Source organism: Microtus oregoni, unplaced genomic scaffold (assembly GCF_018167655.1).
Source record: "Microtus oregoni isolate MIOR12 unplaced genomic scaffold, Mior012 000022F_ref0000154, whole genome shotgun sequence".
NCBI classification, from domain to species: Eukaryota; Metazoa; Chordata; class Mammalia; order Rodentia; family Cricetidae; genus Microtus; species Microtus oregoni.
In genome coordinates, this window is record NW_024543081.1 from 25256967 (window position 1) to 25282276 (window position 25310).

The 25310-nt window shown below is 36.8% G+C and overlaps 1 protein-coding gene across 3 annotated transcripts in view; it reads right to left on the bottom strand.

The window, feature by feature from the left end:
* Phf20l1 (PHD finger protein 20 like 1) overlaps positions 1-25310 on the bottom strand; it is a 68212-nt gene that overhangs the window by 8614 nt on the left and 34288 nt on the right. For all 3 annotated transcript variants that reach the window (XM_041671718.1, XM_041671719.1, XM_041671717.1), the window contains 9 exons: positions 23925-24174; positions 21753-21941; positions 21294-21503; positions 13734-13790; positions 12457-12564; positions 6507-6671; positions 4445-4626; positions 3373-3472; positions 1381-1576 (listed from right to left, as the gene is read on the bottom strand). In XM_041671718.1, coding sequence (XP_041527652.1) covers positions 1381-1576; positions 3373-3472; positions 4445-4626; positions 6507-6671; positions 12457-12564; positions 13734-13790; positions 21294-21503; positions 21753-21941; positions 23925-24174 — 1457 coding nt within the window. The remainder of the gene's footprint in view (positions 1-1380; positions 1577-3372; positions 3473-4444; positions 4627-6506; positions 6672-12456; positions 12565-13733; positions 13791-21293; positions 21504-21752; positions 21942-23924; positions 24175-25310) is intronic.

The window sequence follows — 25310 nt, forward strand, 5'->3', positions numbered from 1 at the left end:
AATCCTAATTCAGGAGGACTTCAAGGTCCAAAACCTACCTAAAAGGAATGATGGTTTCAGTATATATGCAATGTACCAAATAGAGCGGGCTCAAATCTAGCCAGCAGGCAATGATGGAAACATATCTAGGGAAACTAGCTGTAAAAAGACCTGAATGTCTAAGAAATCATACTTCATTTAGGGATTATGTTTTGGTATAGCTGGAACGATTGGTCAAAATAGTAAGAAGGAAGGTATGCAATAAAATCTTATTATTCAAGATCTTTTGACAGCGGCAGCACGAAGAAATTACAGCATAACAGAAGCTAATGTTCTGTGTCATTAATGTGAATGCTGCTATCAAGAGTGAAGAATAAATCAAGAAAAGAACAGAGGCACAGAAACGAAAAGGTACAGAAACTTATCAGGTGAAATTAAACTGCCTGGCTGAGACAACAGAGTAGGCAGAAGAGCATGTCAAAAACACAGCAATCTCAGACTCACAGGAAAGGGCATGGGGCCCCTGGATGCAAAAGGGAAGAAGTATGAAATCTTGGGAGCAGACCATCCACTATATATAAAATAAAAGGATCTTTCCTGTGTTCTTTAAATAAGGCTGGCCTGGCTTTAGAAGGAAATGAGCACAACCCCTCAAAACTAGCCAGACATTAGGTAGAAGGACCTGGCCTTTCCTTAAATGAGACAAACCTCAGGCTAAAGCATTACAGTGCACAGCAGCAAAGGTGATCCAGAATCTGTTTCCACCCTCACCCTTTCGGAGTTTTAAGCTGACGGAAGAACACATCACCCTAGTTGACTAAATTCATTGTATATTACATCAGGAAGTGAAAACAGACTTACCACAACAGCTGCAGTTAGCTCTGTGCACACAACATGAGCTCTAAAATCTTTTGACATAGCAGGATTTGAATCAGGTAGACAGAGCTTGCCAACAAATAGTTAATCGTTTTTTCTTACTTTTAAAAAGTAGATGTCTTTTAAATATTCTGTCTTCTGAAGTACTACTCTGGACCTCCAAAAGACTACCTGATATAAACTATATTACAATCTGTAAAAACAATTTTATTTCTAAACCTCCTCCCAATAAAATAATTTTTAAAAAACCTATTTAAATTTATTTCTTTTAGTTTGTCTTTATATTTATGGTTAACTAATGTTATACTTTTATTTGTAAAATAAATAAAAGATTTGTATTTGTATTCAGATTGTAAGAATGGGACTGCAAAGCTAAGCTCAGATCTGTGTATAACTAGTTCCTGGGAATCAACCCTCTCCTTGCCTCTACAGGTACCATGCCCATGTGATACACATAAATGCAGTCACAAAATAAAAATAATATTAAAAAATTGTGTAAGGCAGTGTGAGAGTCAGTTCACTTACTTTAGTATCCCAATCTTCAGCTGTAACCCATGCAGGACTTCAGTCACACCATAGACATCAGCAAGCAGATGATGTGTGGAAACTATCTTTTTGGCATTGAGATGAGAATAATTTTCTTTTAAAAAAGACAACCCATACATTCTTCCATTATTCAACCATTCTTTATCATAGCGATATTTTGCACTCCATCTCTGACCTGCAGATGAAGTTGAAATTAAAATAATAAAGGATCCTATTTATTCAGATCCTTCCCACTAATGCTCCTCATTAAGAAAAGTTCTACCACTAAAAGTGGCCTCTAAACTGTACTAGATAGCACGCTGAGGAAAGTTGAGATGTCAAGCGCTCCTTAGCACTTTTGGTGAGCCTGTCCATGAGAAGGAATGCCACTAAGGGTGTGGCCAGTGGCAGATGATACCTGCCAAGAGAACTCTGCTGTACTATTTTCAATTTTATAAATCAGCCAGCTGTCCTCTAAGATGGCTGGCAGAAACCACAGGTTTCTTTCACTAATGTGATCATACCCAGATGAAGTAAAGCTATAGTTAAGCAAGTACAGATCCTATCTTCATGACAGTGATCTCACACAACGCTACAATATCCTAGAGCTCAATGCTAAATACATATCAGGTCCTCTTAGATGCTCCTGTGTTTGTGTAACTATGAGGAGCATGAATAGTTTGAATCAGTCATCATTCCTAGGTGTTTACAGATAGAATGTATTTTTTAAAAAAAACAATCGAAGGGACAGTAAAAGGCTGTATTTGTTATTGAAGACATACAATGAATAGCAAACATCTATATAATAGAAGCATAAACAATAAATTAGTGTTTATATCCACATAGCTCTGAACAATTCTCTTTCTTCTTTGTTTACATGTGTGAGGCCAGAGGCTATGCTTCTTTATTTCTTTTCTCTTCAGTTAGTTGTTAAGACAGGATCTTCCGTGGAATCTGGAACTTACGGACACAGCTAGACTGGTTGGCCAACAAAGCCCAGGGGTGCCTTCTGTCTCTGCTTCCACACTTCTGGGATTCTAGGTATGCCTAACTTTTACATGGATACTAGAAATCAGAACATTGGTCTTCCTGCTTGAATGAAAGCACCTTACCAAGCCTTCCCCGTATCTCTCTGAATTCTCATATTTTTTTTCCTTTGTCTTTTTGGTGGGTTTGGGAAGAGTACACTTGACTAACTAGTTATTTTATGCCTTGGTAGCTGAAACTATATTCTACAGGTAGAACGTGGTACTTAGCATAGAGGAGGGCATAACAAAGCAAGTACAAAGGACCGGGAGCTTCATTTCAGTCTGTCACTTAGTGGCGCCTCTTTAGGCACAAACATGTGACTTCCCACATCTAGCTGTTTCACCTGAGAAATAAAAGATATAGGCAAGGCTCTGAAACCCCATTTATTGTACAATAATTGTGTAGGTGGCACTACCCAAAACTTCTAAACCCATCAGATGGACAGCAGGCAATGAACATTGGTCCACTCAAACCAGTATAAATAAGGCCAGCTAGAAATCAATACATAGGGGGCTGGAGAGATGGCTCAGTGGTTAAGAGCACTGCCTGCTTTTCCAAAGGTCCTGAGTTCAATTCCCGGCAACCACATGGTGGCTCACAACCACCTGTAAAGAGGTCTGGTGCCCTCTTCTGGCCTGCAGACATGCACAGAGACAGAATATTGTATACATAATAAATAAATAAATGTTTAAAAAAAAGAAATCAATACATAGGAGTAGCCAAAAGCTAGCTACAGGAGAAAGCCATGATCTCTCTTTCGGTAAGATGGTTGGTATGTCAACATGTCTACATATATGTGTTTGTGCAGTGATTACTAGGATAGTCATGCTATAACAGGCAAAAAGTATCTTCAACCCACATTATGGCAGAGGAGTCTAGCTAACCAAGAAGTGCAGGTGCTCTACACAGTGGCCATACTCTGGAGTCCGCGTCACACAACCCAAACGGGGCGGAGGGCCTCACCCGGAGGGTCCCGACAGATGTAGCAGATGTACTGCTCCGGAATGCTGTCCTCCAGGAGCCCCATGCACACACTGTGCTGCCAGCACAGGCACTCTTCACACTGCAGAGAACAGAAGAGACCCATAGTGCTGGCTGAAATGGTACCCTCAGACCAGGATAGAAATGGCACTCTCAGACCAGGACAGGCAAGGGAAGACATACATTGTCACCTTTTAACTAGCTGACCTACTTTCTGGCACTGCCAGTTAAAGATCTATGTGCCATAAGAAAAAGTCATGTTTAAGACAAATTTTGTCACTGAAATAGTCAACTATCTAAAAACCTATTTTATATCACATCTATTAAAATGCACTTTAATAAACTACTTAAGAGAAATGCCCCATGTTCTCTCCTGATTCATAGACAATCAAATCCTGAAAACACTTACTAAGGCAAATCTATAAAATGTCTGTGCAATGACACTAAGGTAATACTCGTGGTAAAATTCTAAATTCACAGCACCTTTATCTGAGAACACCATCACCACTGACAAAGAAGGTGGTTACCTTTTTCATTCCTGTAGTCTATGTTCCTAATTTTCCTACATACCAACACAAATACGGGCCATGCTGCCCTGATTTCTCAGAGGCACCCATCTTAGAAGGAAGCATTGTTTCCCCTTATAACCAAGTTCTTTTCTCTTTGGGGAATCCTGGACATTTGGGTTTTGATTACCACTCCCCAAAGGGTAACTAATTATTACCCAAAGGGTAACTGATTATTAAGTGTCAGCAAAGCCATGCTGCGCTCAACCCTCCACTGTGGAGGAAACCTCACCTTATGGACCTTTAAACATTTTAGTCTGAAGGCCTCAATCTGTTAACACAGAGCCTACAATGGACAGTGATAATCACAAGCCGTGTCTGCGTCATTCAGTGGAGAGACTCCCTAACCAGTACTGTTGGAGCTCAAAGCACGGCAATGTGTTATAAACTACCTTGTGAGGGATGGACAGTAAAAAGGAGAAGAGCTCTTGTGCACCTACTCAACACCCACGTGATCCAGAACTGCAGGGCAGAGGCTGACCAAGTACCTGGATCATGAAGCCATTTTCCTCATCCATTTCACAGATACATCGCACAATCTCATTAATAGCATCATCTTCATCCTGAGACTCCTCAAAATTAGTTGAATCAAAGTCTTGGTTGTACTCATCTCCACTCAAAAGTAGACTCTCTGTGGAAGAGTCATCCAGAAACTCCACATCCGACAAGTCTAGAACACATGAAAGTGCATACCATTTCCATGTCACTTATCAGAAAGAATGGAGCTATGGGAAGCGAGTGTAAGCATTTCAGCAAACAAACACATGTGAACTGAGTACCTGCCTCTGGAAAAAAACCAGTTCATCTTTAAAGGTTGTGTAGATCAGGTGCTTTCCATCTCATTTATAATTACACCGCTGAAAGTAATACTAACTAGCCACTACTCTTCCTGCTAACACAGGCTATGGTTCAGGCTGATACTGACAAAAAAACTTATTAGTTTCTATACAGTTTGCAAAGTTTTGATTGAATGTTCACAAATATTAGCCCCATTCTGGTTGTAAAAGAATGAGTTTTATAATTTGTACCATAGAAATAATAATCTTTTAATCAACTATCATTGCACTTCGTATGCCAAGCATTATATCAAGAATTTACACACAACATATAATGTGGTTGAACTGTGCAGCCAGGTAGTGATAAAGGCAATTAAGCATCAACTGCTTAGCAGGGCATGGTGGCTCACACTTCTAATTTCAGCATTTGGGGGCTAAAATAGGACAATCAAGAATTTGAGGTCATCCTGGGCTACAAAGTAAGATACTAAATTGATGGCAATCATAATATAAAAATAATTTTAAACTATATTATTAAAAGGAAGTAGTTTACAATTAACATAAACATACATGGTCTGAATATCAGGTTTAATAGTACTGGCATACATACTTAAGAAATCCACCAGAGAGTCTTGTTTATATAACTGACTTGCAAGTATTAAGCATATGTTGGGTTCAATTTGGGGAGGAGCAATTGAGTCACTGGGGTGAAAGTTACATAAGATATACATATCAACGTTCTTCTTACACTATCACAGGAGAAGTCACAGGATAATGATTTTGAGCAGCTTTATGAGACCTGCTCCTTTCAAACTGCTACCCCTCAGCTCTCATTGTTATGTCCCAGGACAGTGTTCTTAAAGGAGAGCTTCCAGATCAGGCAATATTCAGATCACCTGAATATTTGTTCATAGAAGCTCTGAGGGCAAGGCTAAAAGAATGTGTTTAACAAGTTCTCCGGGTGGCTGTGTCAAACACTGATGGTTGAGAACCTCTGCCTCTTTCTTTCTCCAAGCAAGATAGGGCAGACAAACAGCAAGAGGGTGCAGTCCTGTGAGTCTCTACTCTCTCAAGTTTTGTCACTTTAGATCCATCCCTTGCCTACAGTACTCTTGAGCAAAAGCCCACCTGCAGATCCTGATGGCTCATGGGAAGGGTCACATTATAAGTTCCCCAGAGTCACCAAGCAGCTATTCTATCTTAACAACCTCTGTGCTCTGTGGTTGGACTTAAGACTGTAACATTTAAAAGGCAAGGATTATGATGTGCACATCTGGTCCAGTTAAAAAAAAAACCAACAAAACCACTGGACCAAATGGAAAAAGGAACTGTGCCTGCTGGTAAAGAGAATAGTGGGAAGAAAGGAGCTTTTTCTTAATCCTCCCCGCTACCTCAAACTTTTGAAAATTAAGATCTTGAAAGTCACTTCTTGCCTATTTTTAACAGTAAGGTAAGAAAATTTTCTCCCTCTTAGAAGATGAGTTGGCCTGGAAAGGATTAGGTAGTTAACAGGCCAAAGAACACGTAACACTATTGCACCCACATAATTACTTAAACAAGCATCTGCCTAATGAACTATAAGATTTGGGTAATAATAAAATATTATTAGTTAGTAGTTTGCATTTAAGTCTAATGTTGAGATTTTCCTATTAGCTTCTATAATTACTATCAATTGAAAGGCTTCCTTGACCAGCAACCTAAGAAGTATACTTATTCTCCATTTTATACTGAGGAATCTCAGGTCTTATTATAGCCACTACACAGTCACACATACTTTCACCACTAAGATCAACGGACAGAATTGCCCTCGGGTACTGATAGGCTGTAGTTTTATCTGTAAATGTGCTTCGTGGAGCCAAAGAACTCCCAGAAGATCGAGTTAATGGAGAAGGGCACCTTTCCAAAAAGTCTAGGGAACTGTCTTCATAGTCGGAATAGTCTGCAATATGAAAACAGAAAGACACATTAATAAAGCTTCAAGGAATCAGGAGTCACAAGTCATGAGAATACACAAAACCATACAACCACTTTCCCTGTCATCTGTGACCAGCTACATCATTATGCAGCTGATGAATATGTTGGCAGGAACAAGCGAAATCAGTAACTCCATATAGTGTAGATAACTAGACTGCCAGAATCTACATGGTTATCAGTAAACTCTTAAAATGAAGGAATGATAAAGGGTCATGTCTACATTTCTCTCTATTGTTTTCACAGCTATACCTCCAGCAAGACAGACATGAAGGAATTAGCCTATTTCTGTCAATCAGGTAAGAGGTTCTCCCAGATGTCTAGTATAACTGTACTGATAATTTAATCAATTTTACAAAAGCACACATAAGACAAACCTTTGAAGGAAATGAATTTATATGCCAAAGACCTGCTCTTCTCAGCCTGGGTAAGTCATACAAGCAAGAAGGGCTCATATAGCTTACCAAGGGAGGAGTCTGGGAATAGAGGGAGAAAAGCATGGGTGGGAGCCAAGGTGCTATGAAGCACTGAAGTCAAAAGCACAGCGCATGATTGTCAAGTTCATTACTGCTGGGGCAGAATGGGAGATAAGTAGGACAGGCACTGAGAGCAGCTGCAACAAAGTACATGGGGCTCTTTGCTGTTTTTTTCTTTTTTAGGCTTTATTCTAATATAACCAATAGCCATTCACAGGTTTTAAAGGAAGGCAGGATGATACATGGGTTCACTTCATTTCTGCAAGACCACTCCAATAGTAGGACAGAATAGGAAGCAGAGAAAACATGGAAAAAAGGGAATCTGGGTCATAGGCCATAGCAGTGGTCTACACAAATGTGCTGGTGACTTGGACTAGGAAGTTGAGAAGGAACATGCAGTAACAGTAGAATGGAAGCTGAGAACAGTAGTGGGTGACATCAGGATTGTTTTTCCAGGTTTTATTTAAGGAATCAAGTAGTGATGGTAGTCTGTGACGGGGCTAGGGAGTAAACAGGGAATGGGGAATAAGAGAAGAAACAGGTAGTTAGAGAGCAAGGTTTTTGTTTTAGATGGAGAAAACTACCTAGACTCCATCTATATGAACCTAAAGAGGCAGTGTGGAGTGCTGAGAAATGCCAGAGATAATCCTTTCATTTTAACAGAAACAGTGGAAAAGATGGACATGCTCAGGGAAATGCATACATGTGGACAGAAAGCAAATTTTCGCCTCCTGTGTCTTTTCTCAACTGAGCATGACTAGGGCAGGTCAGAGAGTAAATAGTTGCAAGGGCAAGTTCATAGGCACATAGTCATGACAGATCTGGTTGCTACTCAGTTCAGTCGTCCATGTATGTTCACGCCCTAACTGAACCTATACACACTTAAGTATCATGGTAAAGGGGAATTCAAGTTGCAGATAGAATTAAACTAATGGGATGTCTGTACAGGAGGGAACAAGGTATCCCTGTGGGCTCAGTGAAATCCTAGGAGCCTATTTCAAAATGATAAAGGCAAAAGAATCAACCCAGGTAAGATCTGACTGCCTGGTGCTCCTCTGAAGATAAGATGAGAAGACTGAAGCCAAGACACACAGCAACCTCTGAAAACCAGAAAAGCAAGGAGCATTGACTATTTATGGACTATTTGTTGGAGCCTCCAAAAAGGAATTAAGGATTTAGATTAGAGAACTATTTGGACTTCCGACCTCCAAAATTTGAAGATGGTTTGTAAACCATTGTCTAGGAGAGCTTACACAATGATCACCATACAAACTAGAATATAACTAACCTGCCACCAATTAAGGACTCTCTGCAAAGATGAGAGTTTAAGTAAGTTTTGTGTGCTAATTAACTCTTAATACTCTTAAAACTCTAGTGAATTTGGTTTGGCTACTAATGTTATTTTATGAATCAAAGAATCAAGGCCGGGTACATTGAGTACACTGTTCAAAACAGTCCACTGTCACTGCATTCACACCCATAAGTCCTGGAAGACTGATTCCAGGAAGCTCACTCTTAACCAATAACCTCTAAGAGGAGTAGAATTAAAATGTGTGGAAACTGGAATGTCTGGTAAAGCCCAGGTTTCTCTCTACCATCCCAGGATACAGGAAGTAGGAACACTGTCAACCCATCCTGCTATTGTCAAATGATGGAGTGATCTTTACATAATATGACTTGACAGCAACTGAGCCATCTGCATAACTCCACGTTATCATCTAGGCAAGCATGAAAACAGTGATTATCATACTAAATACAGTGTCTAGCACTGCACAATGATAACCTCAGTTAATCCTGATGCTACTCAGATGAAGCATAAAATGCAGTAACCATTTTAGAGGAGAGGAGACTGAGACATAGGAAATATAAATGATTTGTCAAAGGTTACTCAGTTGTAAATGTTATGCCCAAGAAATGAAACCTGTAACTTATAGTGACTGCTTTCTGGGCAAAAGGAAATGAAGTAGAGGCCAATAATATAATAGTGAAAGAAATCGTAACTTGATGCTAAAAATCATACATAGCTAACACTTAATTGGTCTATACTATATTAGCAAATAAATACAATGACTTGGCATTCTATAGTCCACATATACATCTCCACTTCAATCCCCTCTAGCTATCAGGAAAAAAGTCTTTTAAGTTGCAAGGGTTAAGTGAGAGTACCAATCCTGCCCTTCTTTGATCCCTCCAGCTTTGAGGCTGACTTTCTAACACTGTTACAGAACTATCAAGCTATCCAGGCATTTATGTGTGTGTCCTATCACTTACACTAGATACACCAATGCTTGTGTGGAAGCTCATTGGAGGAAACTCTTTCCACTGTAGTTTTGGCATTTTGGCATCTCTAGCTCTACTTTCCTTTGATCTCCAGGGCCTTTGGTCTCATAGTAACAAACACATGGAAGAGACCTCTGAAAAGGAACAAAGCTAAAAACTGGTAAAATGTCATTCATAAATCCCCAAATGGCAACTTACCATGCACATACTGAACACAATGTCAGCTTTATATCTGGAAAAACAGTTCTGATAATAAAAGCCTATGCTAACCCACTACTGCATGGAATGATTATAAAGAGCTACTTGAATAAATGATTACTTTCCTAAATGACACCTATACTAACAGGTGAAGACAGGACATTTCAGTATACTACCAGAGACAAGAGAAAACTTGTTCAAGGCAAGAATACAGTCTGAAGCAATCTTTAGGGCAAAGGAAATAAAATAAACAACCTAGCTTCATGGTTAAAGTTAAAAACTAAGACTGAAGCCTACTGTACAGGCTTGAATCTGATTCTCACTACCTGGCAGCTATATGAAATAAACAAATCTTTGCTACATTAGCTATAAAATGCAGCTATCAGGCTGCACTTCAAAGGATAACATAATAAAATAAATTCATATAAATGAAACCCTCAGATACTGTTTGGTAAACAAAAAATAAAACAGGATATGCAAAACACCACTGAGTGGTAAATAAAAGAATTAAATTCCCCCACTGTGCTAATGTTAGACTCAAACATTTAGAATAAGTCTTAGACAACAATAAGAACTGTTCAGCACAAAGTGTCTTTAAAATTTCAGCCATTTGAAATATCTTTCTTTCTGTTTAAAGACCATTCTAATTAATTATCTGTGAAAGAAACACTTCAAAGATGAATGCAAACAACCCAGAATAACTTTATGATTAATACTGAAGATATTGGTGATAACCAAACTTAACAACTCTCATTTATAAATAGCAAGGTCTCCATATTTGCCATACTCTTGTAAACAAAAGTAGAAAAACTTTTTTTTATTACAACATATAAATATATGGGCCAGAGAAATGACTCAGTGAGTAAATAAATATGCTTGCAGCCAAACCTGATAGCCTGAGTTTGATCCATGGAACCCACAAGGTGGAAAGAGGGAACTGAATCCTGCAAGATTTCCTTTGACTTCCATACACATTTTAACATGCATACATACAAATAAGTGTTAAAAATATGAGAGGTATGGCCACGTCTTTATTTCAGGAGATTGATGAATTAATTTAAGGTGCAATTTTAAAAATGGCTCTTAATAAAAGGTTACTGAATTGATCCCCACTCCAAGGGTAGATTGTCTTCTGCTAATCCTTAATACCCTTCCTCCCCCAAGGGGGTAACTTCCTCCAGCTCATAAATCCTCCCTGTCCCCAGATTTGCCCTAGTTGTTTCCCTTTTCCACTCTTCAGTGTTTCTGTCTGGTACTGAATGGTGGAGCACACCAGCGCACTGGCACACATCTGACGCACAAAGAACCAGTCGTTGCCACTGCCCTGAGCACGGAGGCCAGAATTTATCCAGAAGTTGCATTAGCAGGTTGACACTTATTCAGCGACCCTGGTTAGTGGTATTTATTTATATTACTCTATTGTGTGTGTGTGTATATATATTCTATTGTATATATAACCTCGCAAGCTGAGGTTGTCTAGGGTATGTATCCTGCAGTGTTATACATGAAGGAACAAGGACAGCATGGGATGAGGGTAGGTAAGGAACAAGGTAGACACAGGAATGCTTAGGATGCTCAGAATTCCCTGAGAAGTGGTTTTAAGATTATCAACTCACTTGAAACTGAATCTTCAAATTTACTCTGGCAGTTTTAGAGTTGGAGAATGTGAAAGTGTCATATTCTGTAAAAAACTTAGATTTGCAGAGAGAGCTGAAATCTGAAAAATTTGTCTACTTATGATTAGCTACTATGACACCTTCTGCCTAAAATTATGTGTTAAATAAGCTTTCTTAAAGGTTTAATGAGTGTCAATACAAATATAGCTCTGGGAACACACTTAGGTCCTCACACTTACAAGGCACTGAAGTATGTATATTGTCTGCACTATCACTTCAGTCCTGTCATTCATTCTTATAAATTATAACTAATGACATACTTATTTCTAATACCTTATTGATATTCTATTGTTTCAAATCCTCAGTCAAATTGGGTTTTGATATAGATAGTATATTTACTATATTCTTTTCTCTCCTATTTAGAAAATTATACCCTATCATACTATTCTCTGGTGTTTATATTAGAAATATTTTTATTTCATTTTATTTTGTTTTAGAGGCAAGATCTCGCACCATAGCCCACATTGTTCTAAAACTTAGTATGTAGCTCAGACTGACCTCAAACTTGTGTAAATGCTCCTGCCTTTGCCTCCTGAGTTCTGGGACTGCAGGTGTGAGCAATCACTCCTGGCTTAGAAGTCTGAAGATGCAAGCTGAACTTCTCAGAACACAGAGGATACTTAGACAGCTAGTTTAGGTGAAATGGAAAGCTTTGCCTTCAGGTTCAGTGAAGAACCCTGTCTCAAAAACTAAGAGAACTATAGAAGAAGATACTATGTTGACCTCTGGCCTCCAGACATGCATGGGCAAGTGCACATGGATACATGACTGTATACATAGACACACACAGACAGAAAGAAAAGAAAAAAAGACCATGTACACATATACATTTACACATACACACATATACGGTGGGGAAAATAAACTGCCTTCATCATGTTAAAGGGCTTGTGGTATAGTACTTACTCCACCATACTGCTGAAAATAAAAGACTCCAGTCAGCTGGGACTTAGTTTATAGAACAGACTTGTATGGTTTTGGGATGACAAGACAAAGGAAAGTTACAAGGATATCTCAGTTCTTAACAAAATGGTGGGTTACCTTATCATACCCCTACTTTGGTGGGAGAAAAGGAGAGTTGAACAATCTAAAAATACTGTAAAACAGATCTCAGCATACTCACCATGCTGTTTAGATTTCTTTTTCTTCTTTTTCTTTTTCTTCTGCTTTGATTTGTAATGATCTTTGTCTCTCTTCTCTTTTCTCTCCTTATCCTTTTCTTTCCTTTTGCCTAAAACAAATAAAAGTAAATCCTTCAATAATCATGAGTGATCCTTAGTTGCTCCTTTGTGGTTACCCTCAAAGCAGCATGTATGTTTTCATCAGTGATTCCAGTCACCTGCCCAGAGTGGACGGATTCAATTAAACTGTTCGTGTCATGAGTCTGGAACTCTTGCTTAGCTTATTGGACTATAAGAGGGGATCTTCATTAGCAGTGTTGAAAAATCCCAACTCCTGACACCTTAAAGTTAACACAGACAGTAGTTAAAATCTTTAAATGCGTAATAAACTAAAATTCCTACTATGTGCCAAGAAGTTAAATCCCATAATTTAAAAAAGACCTCATTATGGAGAATCAGCAGTTCTATATATGATTTAATAATGTTTTAAAGAGTTTTTAAAATATGGATGGCTTTTTTCCTCCAGAAAAGAAAAGCAAAATTAATTTTAATCAAATTAATCTATACATAGTTCCTTCCATATTTAAGTATTTCCCCTGGTATACATAAATGAAAAGAACAAGAAAAAAATTATTTCATTCTATTGATTATTCTAAAACTCCAAAAAGCATTCTTTTCTTTAATCATATCTACTTTAAAGAAGATAAATAAGTCTAAGCAATATATCAGAACACTGTATTTCAAATTAAACTGAACAGATAATCTAGAAGCGATTTTTCCAGTTCAGAATGGGCTAGCCCACAATTTTCTAATTATTTTAAGTCAATTTTCAGTGACTCCAGCTAGCTAACTGAAATAATACTTTATATTGTCACCCATCATTTCTTGACTTTTGGTCATTACTCAACATAAGGTAGAAAAGACAGTAGAAAAGTCAGTAACCTTTTAATAAGGCATACTGAAGAACGTATGAAAAGAATTACTATTTTAACATATCACCCATTACTCTAAGTCTCAGTATTAGATAGAGGTTTATTTTTAAACAGCTATCCATAGCTTTAACCAGAGACATTCAGAAGCAATTACTCAGAGAACTCCCACAGAACACACATGAGTATGACTATGCCATGGAGAGTGGGTGCCTCTGATGCTGAACTAGGTTACACAGAAGCAGATGTTCTCGGCACAGTAAGGAGCACTAGCAGGGCGGGAAAGAGACAGATGCTGTCCTCTGTCAAGCTTTCTAGTCTTTTGCTTAAAGATTACTTTCTGTCCATACCAAATGCAGTGGAGCTTTTTTCTTCCAATTTCACTTTTTTTTCTGTTTTCGATATTCCTGTGGGTTAGGGGGACAAGATGTAAATTTAGTCAGAAAGATAAAAATATGATACAGTTTTTAAAATCACTATTGTTTGAAAAACTCTAAATAAGAATCCTTCCCTACCTCCAGAAGGTCTGCATGATTTTATCACCTGAACTAGTAACCAAAACTTATTCAAGGAATATTTGTGTTCCTTTATACCGCCTGGGTTGAATGCTTGGCCTCTACAATGCATTACTTATATGCTTCGAGTTTGTGGCTTAATGCCTCTGTACTTGTTTCCTTATTGCCAATATGAGTAAGAGTACCTACCAACGTTCTTTTAAGATTGTATGAAACAGAGTATGCAAAATGCTTAGGCTGGTGCCTGGTAAGTATGTTGCTTTACTTTTTCTTTGGGAGTGGGTTATTTGAAGCTGCACTATTTCAAAAATAGCGAAAATAGGGCTCTAACCATAAAGAGAAGTTTTGAAAAGGTCCTTAACCATCACTGAAGGTTGATGCAGTACCACAACCTTAGACAACCTAGAAGGTACCGACAGATTTTTAAATGGCTAACCCATATTATCACTGCTGCTTCTGTGACAATCTGGATACATTTACTCTTCAGAACACTCAAAGGAAATATTCAAATTCATAGCATACTGGCTTTCAAAAACATATAACTTATTCTAATACCATGTAAACTGATATTTGACCTCTTGTTCCATAAAATCAAGGTAGTATATGTGAATATCACTTGTATATCATCCACATGAATCTCTTATTGCTAGGTAACATAAAGAACCCAAACAGAACTATTTTGCTAATTATTTTTAGAGTACATACATGTGAAATGCAAAGGTATACATATAATAAAAATATACCATGTTAATGATATATATTATCCAATTAGAACCAAAAATATTGTACCTCCCTAACTATAACTAAAGCACCAGATTTCCTTAATGAAGCTTCACAACTTGGATCAACATTTCTCAATGTCTTGTTTGTGGCTTGGGTTAATCTAAGAAAAATACTGAAGTATATGAAATACATTTTTATTAAATTCCACTTATTAGATTTCTTCTTGATTTTTAAAAATCAATTTATACCAACCATGTAATATATTTTATATGGCTTAAATATAAAACTATCAAAATATTACTCAATTTAAGTGGCAACAAGGCTCTAGAAGATTTCAGATTAATAAGAATAATGATCATCACATTGATTGTGACAGAAAGAATGAAAGAGACCTCACAGCAAAAATAAGCACAGTAACATTGCCCCTTTTATCAAGATGACTGAACACATTCATTACTTCCTTCTGCTGACTACTGGACCACGGAAACTACAAAAAAATGTATTTTTCTTAAAACTAAGAAAGCATTTACAGATCCAATAAAGGGAAAAGTGCTGCTTAGGCCATAATGGTGGCATAACATGCAGAAGAAAAGTTAACAATGATTCCATCTCCTATGTTCCTAATCTGGATTGCTGAATATCCCGGTGAAAGATATCTAGGATTTAGGATTGCTTAAGGTGAGAGAGAGAGAGATGTCAAAAGAACCATCAAATTATCTACGTTAAGGGAGTTCAGACAGATGGAACACACAGATAGTAATAGCAGCAGTCCAGCACTGCAGACCAGGGGATGGCACCGGAAAACACTCAGCCATTCTGAGTGGTTCTAGGAAAGCAAGTTCCAGACTATGCTGGCTTCCTGCCTAAAACTTCACAGATGGTCAGCTTTCAAAAACAAAACTGGGAACTTGACATGGGGTTATCAATATTTTATATGATAAAGGACATTAAAACGAACACAGAGATTTGCAATATTGGCAAAATTTTTAAAAGTACCTACAAATAGAAAAACAAAACAGACCTTTTCTAGATTCAACAAAAGAATACAAGTGGTTTTATAAACTATGATTGTTATTATAATACCACGTGCGACAATTTGCAAACCTAAGTATTAGGGTATTAATACAACGATCTTTAAATTTTCTCAAGAGAACATTTTCTTCAAATAAATTCTTAGAGCCACTGTAATACAAGAATAAAAGCAAAGGGCTTTCCTGACTCCAGTAAGAAAAGGAGAAGCCTGACCACTCTCCTATACACATCTGCAGAGTGAGGAGCGCTGAGTAAGTCTTCCAGCTTCCAGAGTGCAACAAAATGTAATCCCGGGGGGAAAGCCATGAAAATTGTGTGTGTGGGGGGGGGGGGGGGGGAGCAGATAACAGAAAACACAATTTCAGCTTTGTTTCGAAAAGTTCTGGAAAACTTTAAACGGTTGTTAAACAGTAAATGTAGAGTCAGAATCAAATATTGAGATGGAAATGAATGCCATTTAAAAGGTAGTCACAGTCAAGAGCATGTGGACCTACTGCCATCCTCATTTAGAGTAGTCTCAGACCCATCTATGGCTTTCTTGGTGATAACACATGCTTACATTAACCAGATAATGCAATCCCTGGACTCATTACCAAAGATTTATCAGAGGTCTCTCCTCACTTAACTGTGACAATCAACACATTTACATGCCTATTATTTTTACATTTTATTTACAATGAATTTAAGAAATTACATTGAATTTCATCTAAAACTAAACTAAATTTGCCAAAAGTTGAATGGCCTGATAATGTACATTCTGATAATATAACGATATAGTGCTCATACGTTTATCAGTCTAATACTTGTATCCACGTTAACTAAAATAATCTGTAATAAAACAAATATTTCTTGATATTTTCTACTGATTTACTCAAAAATATAAAAATAAAAGTATATTACAATGTGCCTCCCAATATAGGACTAACTAAATTTGTTTAGAATTATACTCATACAATATATTAATTCCAATTTTATCTTAATGGAGGCTACTTAAGAATGGCTACCATTCTAAAACTATTTGAAAATTATAAGTGAAAGTTAATATTGTCATATCATGATTTTTCTTTCAAATGACTTTAGATTCTTGAAATGAATGATGAATGATACAATAAATAAATAATCTAAACTTCAGAGCTGGAAGTTGCCACAGACATTACCTACTATAAAATTCCCATTATAAAAATTAAAAAAAAAACAGTGCTAAGAAAGTAAATGATTTCAATTTTGCTGAAAGAAAGTGAGAACAGAGGGCAAGCAGATGGTTCCTGTCCCCTTAGTAATAGCACACCTTCTTCTTGGTCTGAGGGCTTCTGAGGGCCTTATTTTCTATTTTCTTCCCTTGTATGCAACATATCTTGTGTCTCTTTTTTAAACGTTCAAATGTTTATTTAAACTATTTATTGTGTGTGTGGGTGTATACATATCCATGGTGCACTTGGTGGTCAGAGGACAATTTACTGACTGGAGCCAGTTTTCCCTTCCACCTCATGGACCAGGGACTGAAACCCCAAATCTCAAGCTTAGGGAACACCTCTACCCACTGACTTATCTCTCTTTGCCCCACTTCTAATGCTTAAGAATTCTTTATCTTCCAATAAGCAGTTCTCATTTATATGGGTATTTCAGTTACTAACTTCATTTCTTTGTAAATGCGGAGTATCCTGAGTGCAGCTTCTGTGTCCCTGTACTGTGTCCTTTACCTTAGGCACGATTTAGACAGGACACAGATATCCTCAGACCCAGGTCAGGAAAGGTTTATTTTGAAAAGGATCCTTCTTAAGAAACTTGATCTACTTTTCCTCCCAGAGAGTAAGAGAAGTAAGATTTCTGAAGTTGAATCTCTTTCTCTGATTCACTGGCTATTAGAAAAAGCATTCTGATACTTATCATAACACAAAATCAAGGGTGTTGGGTATTTTTGTTATTTTGTTTTGATATCTTAACTTTCAGAAAAGTACCATTTCTTTTTCTTTTATTTTAACTTATTGCTAAAGTGGGCAGCAACAATATTCCGAACCTGAGAGTCAGTCATGTAGGCATCCATCCCAGTGGAAGAATGTAGATCAATTAGTGCAAGCTCATAATCTCTATTGGAAAAACAATTAAAAGCAAAGTTTAACCTGGTAAGAGTCCTAAGTTTGCTAAACTACTTCCTAGTTAACTATCATTCTCACCAGTTAAGCTCCCCAGGAGTTTCAAGTTTAAAAAGCTGCCAATAAAGTTCTTGTAAGCAATTCCTTATAGAGAAGGTTTAAAATAGAGAAACAGAATTTATTTTTATAATTAGGATAAACACCCACCAAATGCATGTACACATACACTCATTTACATGCATACATAAAGAAGAAACAAAAACCTGGCTCTTTGACTCTAGATGTACATCAACATAGGGAACGAACAGAAATTCAAAATAACTTCAAGATAGTATAGAACATTTAGGTAACAAAAATATTAAGAAAGCCAGATATGATGGCACACGCCTACAATCTAAGCACTCTGGAAGCTAAAGCAAGAAAACTGAGACTTCCAAACCAGTTCAGGGTACATATTATATTTCATACTACCTGAGCTATGGACAATAGCTGAGATCATGTTTCAAAGAAACAAAACAAAAAGCTACTACCACAACAGAAAAACACTAAGAGAAAAAAGCATGCAGACCACACAGAAGTTCACTGAAAGTAAACAAATGGACCCAATTTTAAATAAAAAATACAGCATAAACTGCATTACTTTCTTCAAAAAGAAAAAATTCAAGAGTCACAGAAACGAATTCTTACCTTGTCCCATTCAAATACCCTGTATACACTATACATGATTTTGTACATCCCAACTTTAAGTAGCTAGCTTAGAACTATGCATTTGCTTATTTTAAGCAAATATCTAGAGTACCCGAGGTAGGAAGACCCAGCCTACACATGGGTAACCCCATTTCATGAGCTGGGTCTTGGATTGAATTAAAAGGAGAAAGCAAGTAGAACACTAGCGTTCATCCGTCTGTTTCCCGACTGTGAATGTGATAAGATGAACTCTCAAACGCTCCTGCCATTTTGTCTTCTCATTTTATATTCCCTAGAACTACAGGCCAAACAAACCTTTCTCTTCAAAAACAAAAACAAGCAAAACTGCTGAGCACTGTGCTCGTAAAATGTTAAGCTCACTTACATGCATACCAATAAAATTACAGTTCCACAAACAGATCTGTAAATGTACTGCATGAAAATCCAAAGTTTTCACTTTCTTTGGAAATTGTCTTGCTATTTTCAGTTTCTGTGGAGGGCATGAATGAGAGACCAAGATGGGCTGAGTCTCCAATGCAAATCTAGCCCTAGAGTATTCCTCAAAAACAGAGCTCCTGTTACCAAAACAGAACAGCCAACCAAAACTAGCCACAACCAGCTGCCATAGAGTTGTCCTCATGCAAACCACCCAAATTGCATGATGTGAAATTACATGTGAGTGGCTCTAACTGCCCAGGACTGAACACTTCAAACTGGATCACCCACATTTAAATAGTAGGAATCGCTTGCTAAAAAACTACAAGCAATGTAACAGATGCTAACCCCATGAAGATCCTTTTAAAATGGGTCATTCCCTCCCAGTTTCCCAACCCTCCAGACCTTTGCTGTACACACTACTTCTATTACTGCCATGTCCACTGCTCTTTTTTATATGCTGAAGAAACCTGATTCTTTCTACACTCATGTGATGTGGAAAGGGTGAATCCTTTACCTACTGACCTACATCCCACCAAACTCTCCAGTTACTGCTATCATTTTAAAAGAGAAGACAATGGTTGTGCCTTCTCTTTGCTCTTGCATAATTCAACATTATGAACATTATGACTACCTCTCCAAGGTAGTCAATCATATAGCTACAAATCTGCCAGAAATTTAAAGGGAAAACAGCCAAACCGAACAAAAGAGGACCCAGTTAATCTATCTCCTGGTTAGAAGCAAAATCATCTAGAGAAAGGATTTTAGTGTACAAACACTGTTTCGATGTTTGGAATAAACAATATGGTTGACAGGACATTTTTTTTAAAAAAGGTGTATTTGCCTGCATGTCTATGCACCACATTTGTACTATATTTTTAAGAGGCCAGAAGAGGGCACTGGATCCCCTGGAAGTGAGGTTACAGATGGTTGTGAGCTGCCATGTGTTTGCTTGGTATTAAAGGCAGGGCTCTCAGGAAGAGTACAGTACTCTTTAAACTATCAAGCCATCACTCCAGTCCTACATGACACTATTTATGACACGTACTTCTATTGATCTATTATTACAATCAATTCAAATATGTATTTTAAGGAACATACAAATATCTTCACATACACATCAAAAAATCATTTTTCCAGTAGGTACATGTTATTATGACATTAAGATCATTCTCATATATTGAATGCAGTGAGGAGTTACAGACCATTAAAATAGTAGATGGGACCTTTATGAGGAAAACTTCCTTGAAAGGTCAATGATAAGTCAGGAATTTTGTGTAAAAAAAAAGAGAAAATGAACTGAATTACTCTAAGATCAGGATAAGATGAATATCTAAGGACAACAGATCAGATCTGCGCAATGAAAAACTATCAAAACCAACCAATTTTCAGATGTGGGCTTTTTTTAAAATAAGGAAACATCATCATTTATAAACCAATTTAAATCTTTATAGGTAAAATGGAATTGTAGATAATTATGTACCTGAGAATACTAACATTACTACTTTGAAAGGAAGAACAAGTTAAAGGCAGCAGATTAAATTAAGCTACTGATGTCATTTTTTTAGTGTGTAGCATGGACAGAACAAAGCAAACTATATTTTGGCTTCATCCAAGAAGCTGCCACCACATTCTTTGTGGAAGATGTTGTTAAACATAATTATTGCCAACACATTTAGCTACTTTATATTTGTCTCCTGATCTAACTTGATTCCAATCTCTCACCAGCCAGTTCCAAATTAATAATTTACTTGGGAAGAAGACAACAAATAGGAAAAGTACTATTTGACTTCTGAAAATTTTATATATGTGTGTATATATACACATATATATTATTTATGAAACTTTAAAATTATAATATTTCTAAATAAAATGTTGCAACTTTACATAAGAAATATGAACTATGTTAGATTTAAAAGATCAACTTAATAAAAAAATTACCACCCATGTTTTTGGATTATAAACAATGACATTACCTAAAAATGAGCTAAACATGGTCACCCCCAAAATGTAATAATAAATTATATTCAGACAGGATATTCTGTCTCCAAACATGGACATACACTTATGACACAGGCAACACAATTAAACTCAATCTAGATTCTATTTAGATTTAAATTCTACCAACATTTGTAAACTCATCCCCTGAAGTATCTTCTTGCTTCATGAATAAGAATTTCTGCAATTGTATTTAACTAATAATTTCTAATTATAAAAGTAAGGATTTCATACAATCTATTTCTTGTTGTTTTGAGACAGGGTCTTGCTATATCGTCTTAGTTGACCTAAAACTTGGTAGTTTGACCCAGCCTTAGAAGTCCTTAGAAGTGGAATTTCATATTAATCAAGTGGAACTAAATATTAATTTCATATTAATCAAGTGGAACTAAATGTTTAGGCCAAACTTAACTAAGAGCTTCCTTACCAGAGGCTGCTGAAGCTCCTTTTACATCACTCACTACTTTGGAGGAGGGATTTGCAAATGACTGTGGCTCCTCCTTTCCTTCCCTGGAACATTCACCACCAGAAAAAGAGGAGTCTAGGGCTCGAGGTGCTATGACTTCTGAACCACAACTTAAATCAAGAGGGAGACAGGGTCCCAGCTTCTGGAGTGGTATATGTGCGATAGCAGGAACTATATAAAATCAAAAGGAAAAGAAAACCATAATATTAATACAGACAAAATGGCTCAGTTCATATCAGTATAGATCACTGGTATTTACACAGTGCCTGGCAAAAAGAAGACACCAGAAGGTATCTGTAGAATATGTGAAGTGCTTCTAAGTCCAAGAGACATTAAGAAGAAAACTTAATGTTCAAACAATTGTTGTTAGATATTTATCTTCCTTTACATTTGGTTCTATAGGAAATCAATATACATTACCCTCTGGTACTGAAGATTCTTGCTGATTCTGAGAACTGAGGGAGAATACTTTCCCATCAGTGGCTGAAGAGGAAGAAGGAAGCTTTTCTAGAGAATCATCAGGCATGGGTAAGGTGGCTAACCGCTGAGATCTTCTTCTCCTCTCACTATGCTTGCAAGGTCTAGGGGGATTCACAGGCTGTGGAGGACCTAGAAAAAGATCTTCAATGTTCACGAAGCAGATACATACCAGGATCATCTTATAATATTTAAGGAGATAAGCAGGGGGAAAATGAGCCATATTCTGCCCTCTGGTACTGCTACTAGATAACCACAAGAAATGGAACATTCCAGAGGCAATCAAAAAGTGTCCTCTTCACAAAAAAGTTAGTTCATCAGAACTTCTAAAATCTAACCCTACTAGAACTCTAAGACAGTTCTATGGGATATTCATTTCCAGTAGCTCTCCCACAGTGTGAGACTGGAAAGGGCTCTCCAACAGTGGAGTCTTGTGCTACTGTCATTTGCCTCCAGGAAAGTAGTATCTTGTAAGCAAAAATAGGGGGAGGCAGGTAAAGGGAGAAAGGGAGAAAGCAGGGAGAGAAATTCCTTTGCTACGTAGCAAGCCTAAGCAATCTAAAGGGAAAGGAAGGCAGGGGCACAGGTGACAGCTTGTACATACATTACACAGTTGGTGCTTTGCTTTCTTTCCTTCCCCAAGTGAAGCTACTGCAAATAACCTATCCCATCCTTACTCTCCCACATGGACTCTTACAGAAATCAGGGGCCTGATTCATTCAAAAAATTGAACACAAACAAACCAATGTGCTTATTATGGCCAAATTAGACTATAATTAACATGACACTATTCTTGCCCTTAAATATTTTCATTTGTTCCAACAACTAATTGTATCATTTATTTAACTTTTAGCAATGTTAACCCAAATGTTTGGATGATTCTTTAACACTTGAGAGTTCCTCTTTTACCCTGGACTATGAATTGTTGAATTATATAGTAGGTAGGATTGTATAAGTAATATAGTATTGCTAATTTAGAAAGAAGTAGTTTAAAGGAGCTGATGCTTTGAGTATTTAAGGATAACAATGAAAAATAATGAAAAAAGACAAGATGATAATGGGGAAAAATCAAAAGACAAATGTAACTTTTATGATACTGTGGTTGTATTAATATAAAAAATAACTTCAAGATAAAATGCTTTTTGGTGTGGTGATAATCTAATGACTTCTACTGATGTTCTTTTATAAAGAAGTTTCAGAGATAAGAATTTTCTATTCCCTTTGTTTCTCCTTATTTATTAAAAGATACAGACTGATCAAAGTTTAAAATATGTGGTTTAATGACAAATGTGAGAACTGAGAGAAAAATAGATTAGCATGTTTAATAAAGTCTTCCAAATGCCAATATCATTATTCTCGAAGACACAATAAAGAAGGAAATCTGCCATTCTTATTTTCTGATTACAACACTAATCTATTTGCTGAATAAAGGGGCAAAAGGAAAGTGTCACCTAGCTAGACATGTACCAGATAACTGTTCTGAATGCTAAACCTGGGGTCAAATAAACCTTATCTTTATCTAGTCAAATCCATGTTAAAAACAAAACAAAAACCAAAAACCCTTTTTTTAAACATCTAACACTGAAATGGTGGTAGCCAGCAGTCAAATCTTTATAACCAAGAAGGCATTCTCCTTTCACTAAGAATGAGACAGGACTCAAGGCTGCCTTGTTAACATAAGAATAAATATATAAAGTACACTGGGGAACTACAGGTAAAAGGAGATGCCTCCTACCTGGCCACAGGAGGAATGAGGAGTTATGTAAAACATCCACCAAGGGTCTTTCTACAGTTCTTTTTGTTTCCAGGGGTGTTTTGTTTGTTTGTTTTTTGTAATGAATCAGGCCTTGTATTATTAGTTGAGGAGAGTACAACTGCAGTGGGACTCCTGTCATTCGATGGCAGGGCTTCTTAAAGTGCACTACAGACTTGGAACAGTAAAGCAGTAGGAAATGTCCATGATTTCTACTCTTGAATTAGTTTTAAGCTTTCTGTCATATCCACTTAATTTTTGAGTTTTCAAAAAGCAACTTCATAAAAAACAATAGTACTACAACAAAACTGCTTTGAATCTATCTTACAGGATAAGTAACTATTTGTAAAGTCTGTGCTCACTAGTTTTATTTATCACTGAAGAAAGCTGAGATACAAGCGTCAAATCCTTGGCTTGTATTAATTCTGGGGCAAGTGGTGACTTAGGGGTTTTTATACACCCAGAAGACTCTCCAGATTCATGTTTGCATTTCTTGCTGCGAGCCTTCCCTGAAGACAAAGTTGAGGATAACAGTGCAGGTTTCTGAGTGTTGGCAGAACTGCTAATGACAGCTTCATTTTTTTTCTGACTTTGAGGTTTAGGTGAAATCGCCTGAATAAATAATAAAAAATTGATATTTTTATTTTGGTTTCTTCATTTTTCTTCTTGTAGTCTATTTTTGATTGTTATGCAACTTTAGTATCCAAAAACATTGTTAAGCAACATATAACATTTCTATTACAAATGAAAAACCAAAACGAACCCCACAAATTATGAACTAAAAGTTGACTAGGCTGTCTTTAAAGGGATACTGTCAACTATGAGTCTGTTTTTAATGCCTATGAAATTCTTCCATATTAAATATCCTATTGGACAAACTTTTTCAGTATTAATTTGAAATTTCGCTCTTCTGAAACTGTTAATTGTCAATCTTATTACTATCAGCTAAGTGAATGAAAATAAGTATTTCAGGTTTTGAAGCTCTGAAGGAATACATTCAAACGTCTGCCTTTTAGAAGAGTTTTTGCAGCCTCTGTCATCAAGTGTGTGACTGTCTCAGTAGACAGTTTCCCTTTAAAGAAAGATCTCAACAGGAAAACAATGACCAAATCAACAAAACATTCTCTTTAACTCATTTTAGTGCTGAAAGCTAGTTTCATAAGCAAAATGCATCATGAAATCAGAGCCACCAGCAGTAGAGAGTTAAAAGACTAAAAAACAATACAGAACAAGCAACAACTACAACAACAACAACACAAAAAAGATAAAGTGTAAGTTAAAACATTGGATTTAAAAACAAAATACGTCGCATTCTTAGATGAGTTTTTACCTTATTCCTGCCAACTGATACTTTTTAAAAAATTAGAACTTTTGTAAGTTCTTTCTTTAAGAACATTTTATTCACGTGGCAGTAAAATTCCCTGGACATGTAAAAATAAGTGTGAAAGTATCGACTGTTAAAGACAACAGAAAGCAGCCACAGTTGGTCCACATTCTGTCATACTGCAATGCCTACACCGATTTTCATGCTGATATCTGATAGCAAAACATGAGATACGAACTTCTAAAAATTGGTATTATAGCAAGCTACTATAACGAGTAAAGTCACTAGTCCTATGAATAACATGCCTGTCCCCAAGAAATTGTTTAATTTCCATGTATTTGGGAAAGGGGGATGATCATTGAATTTGTAATCTTCAGTTTTCTAGAATATAAAAGATCATTGCTGGGAATCAAATAAATAAATA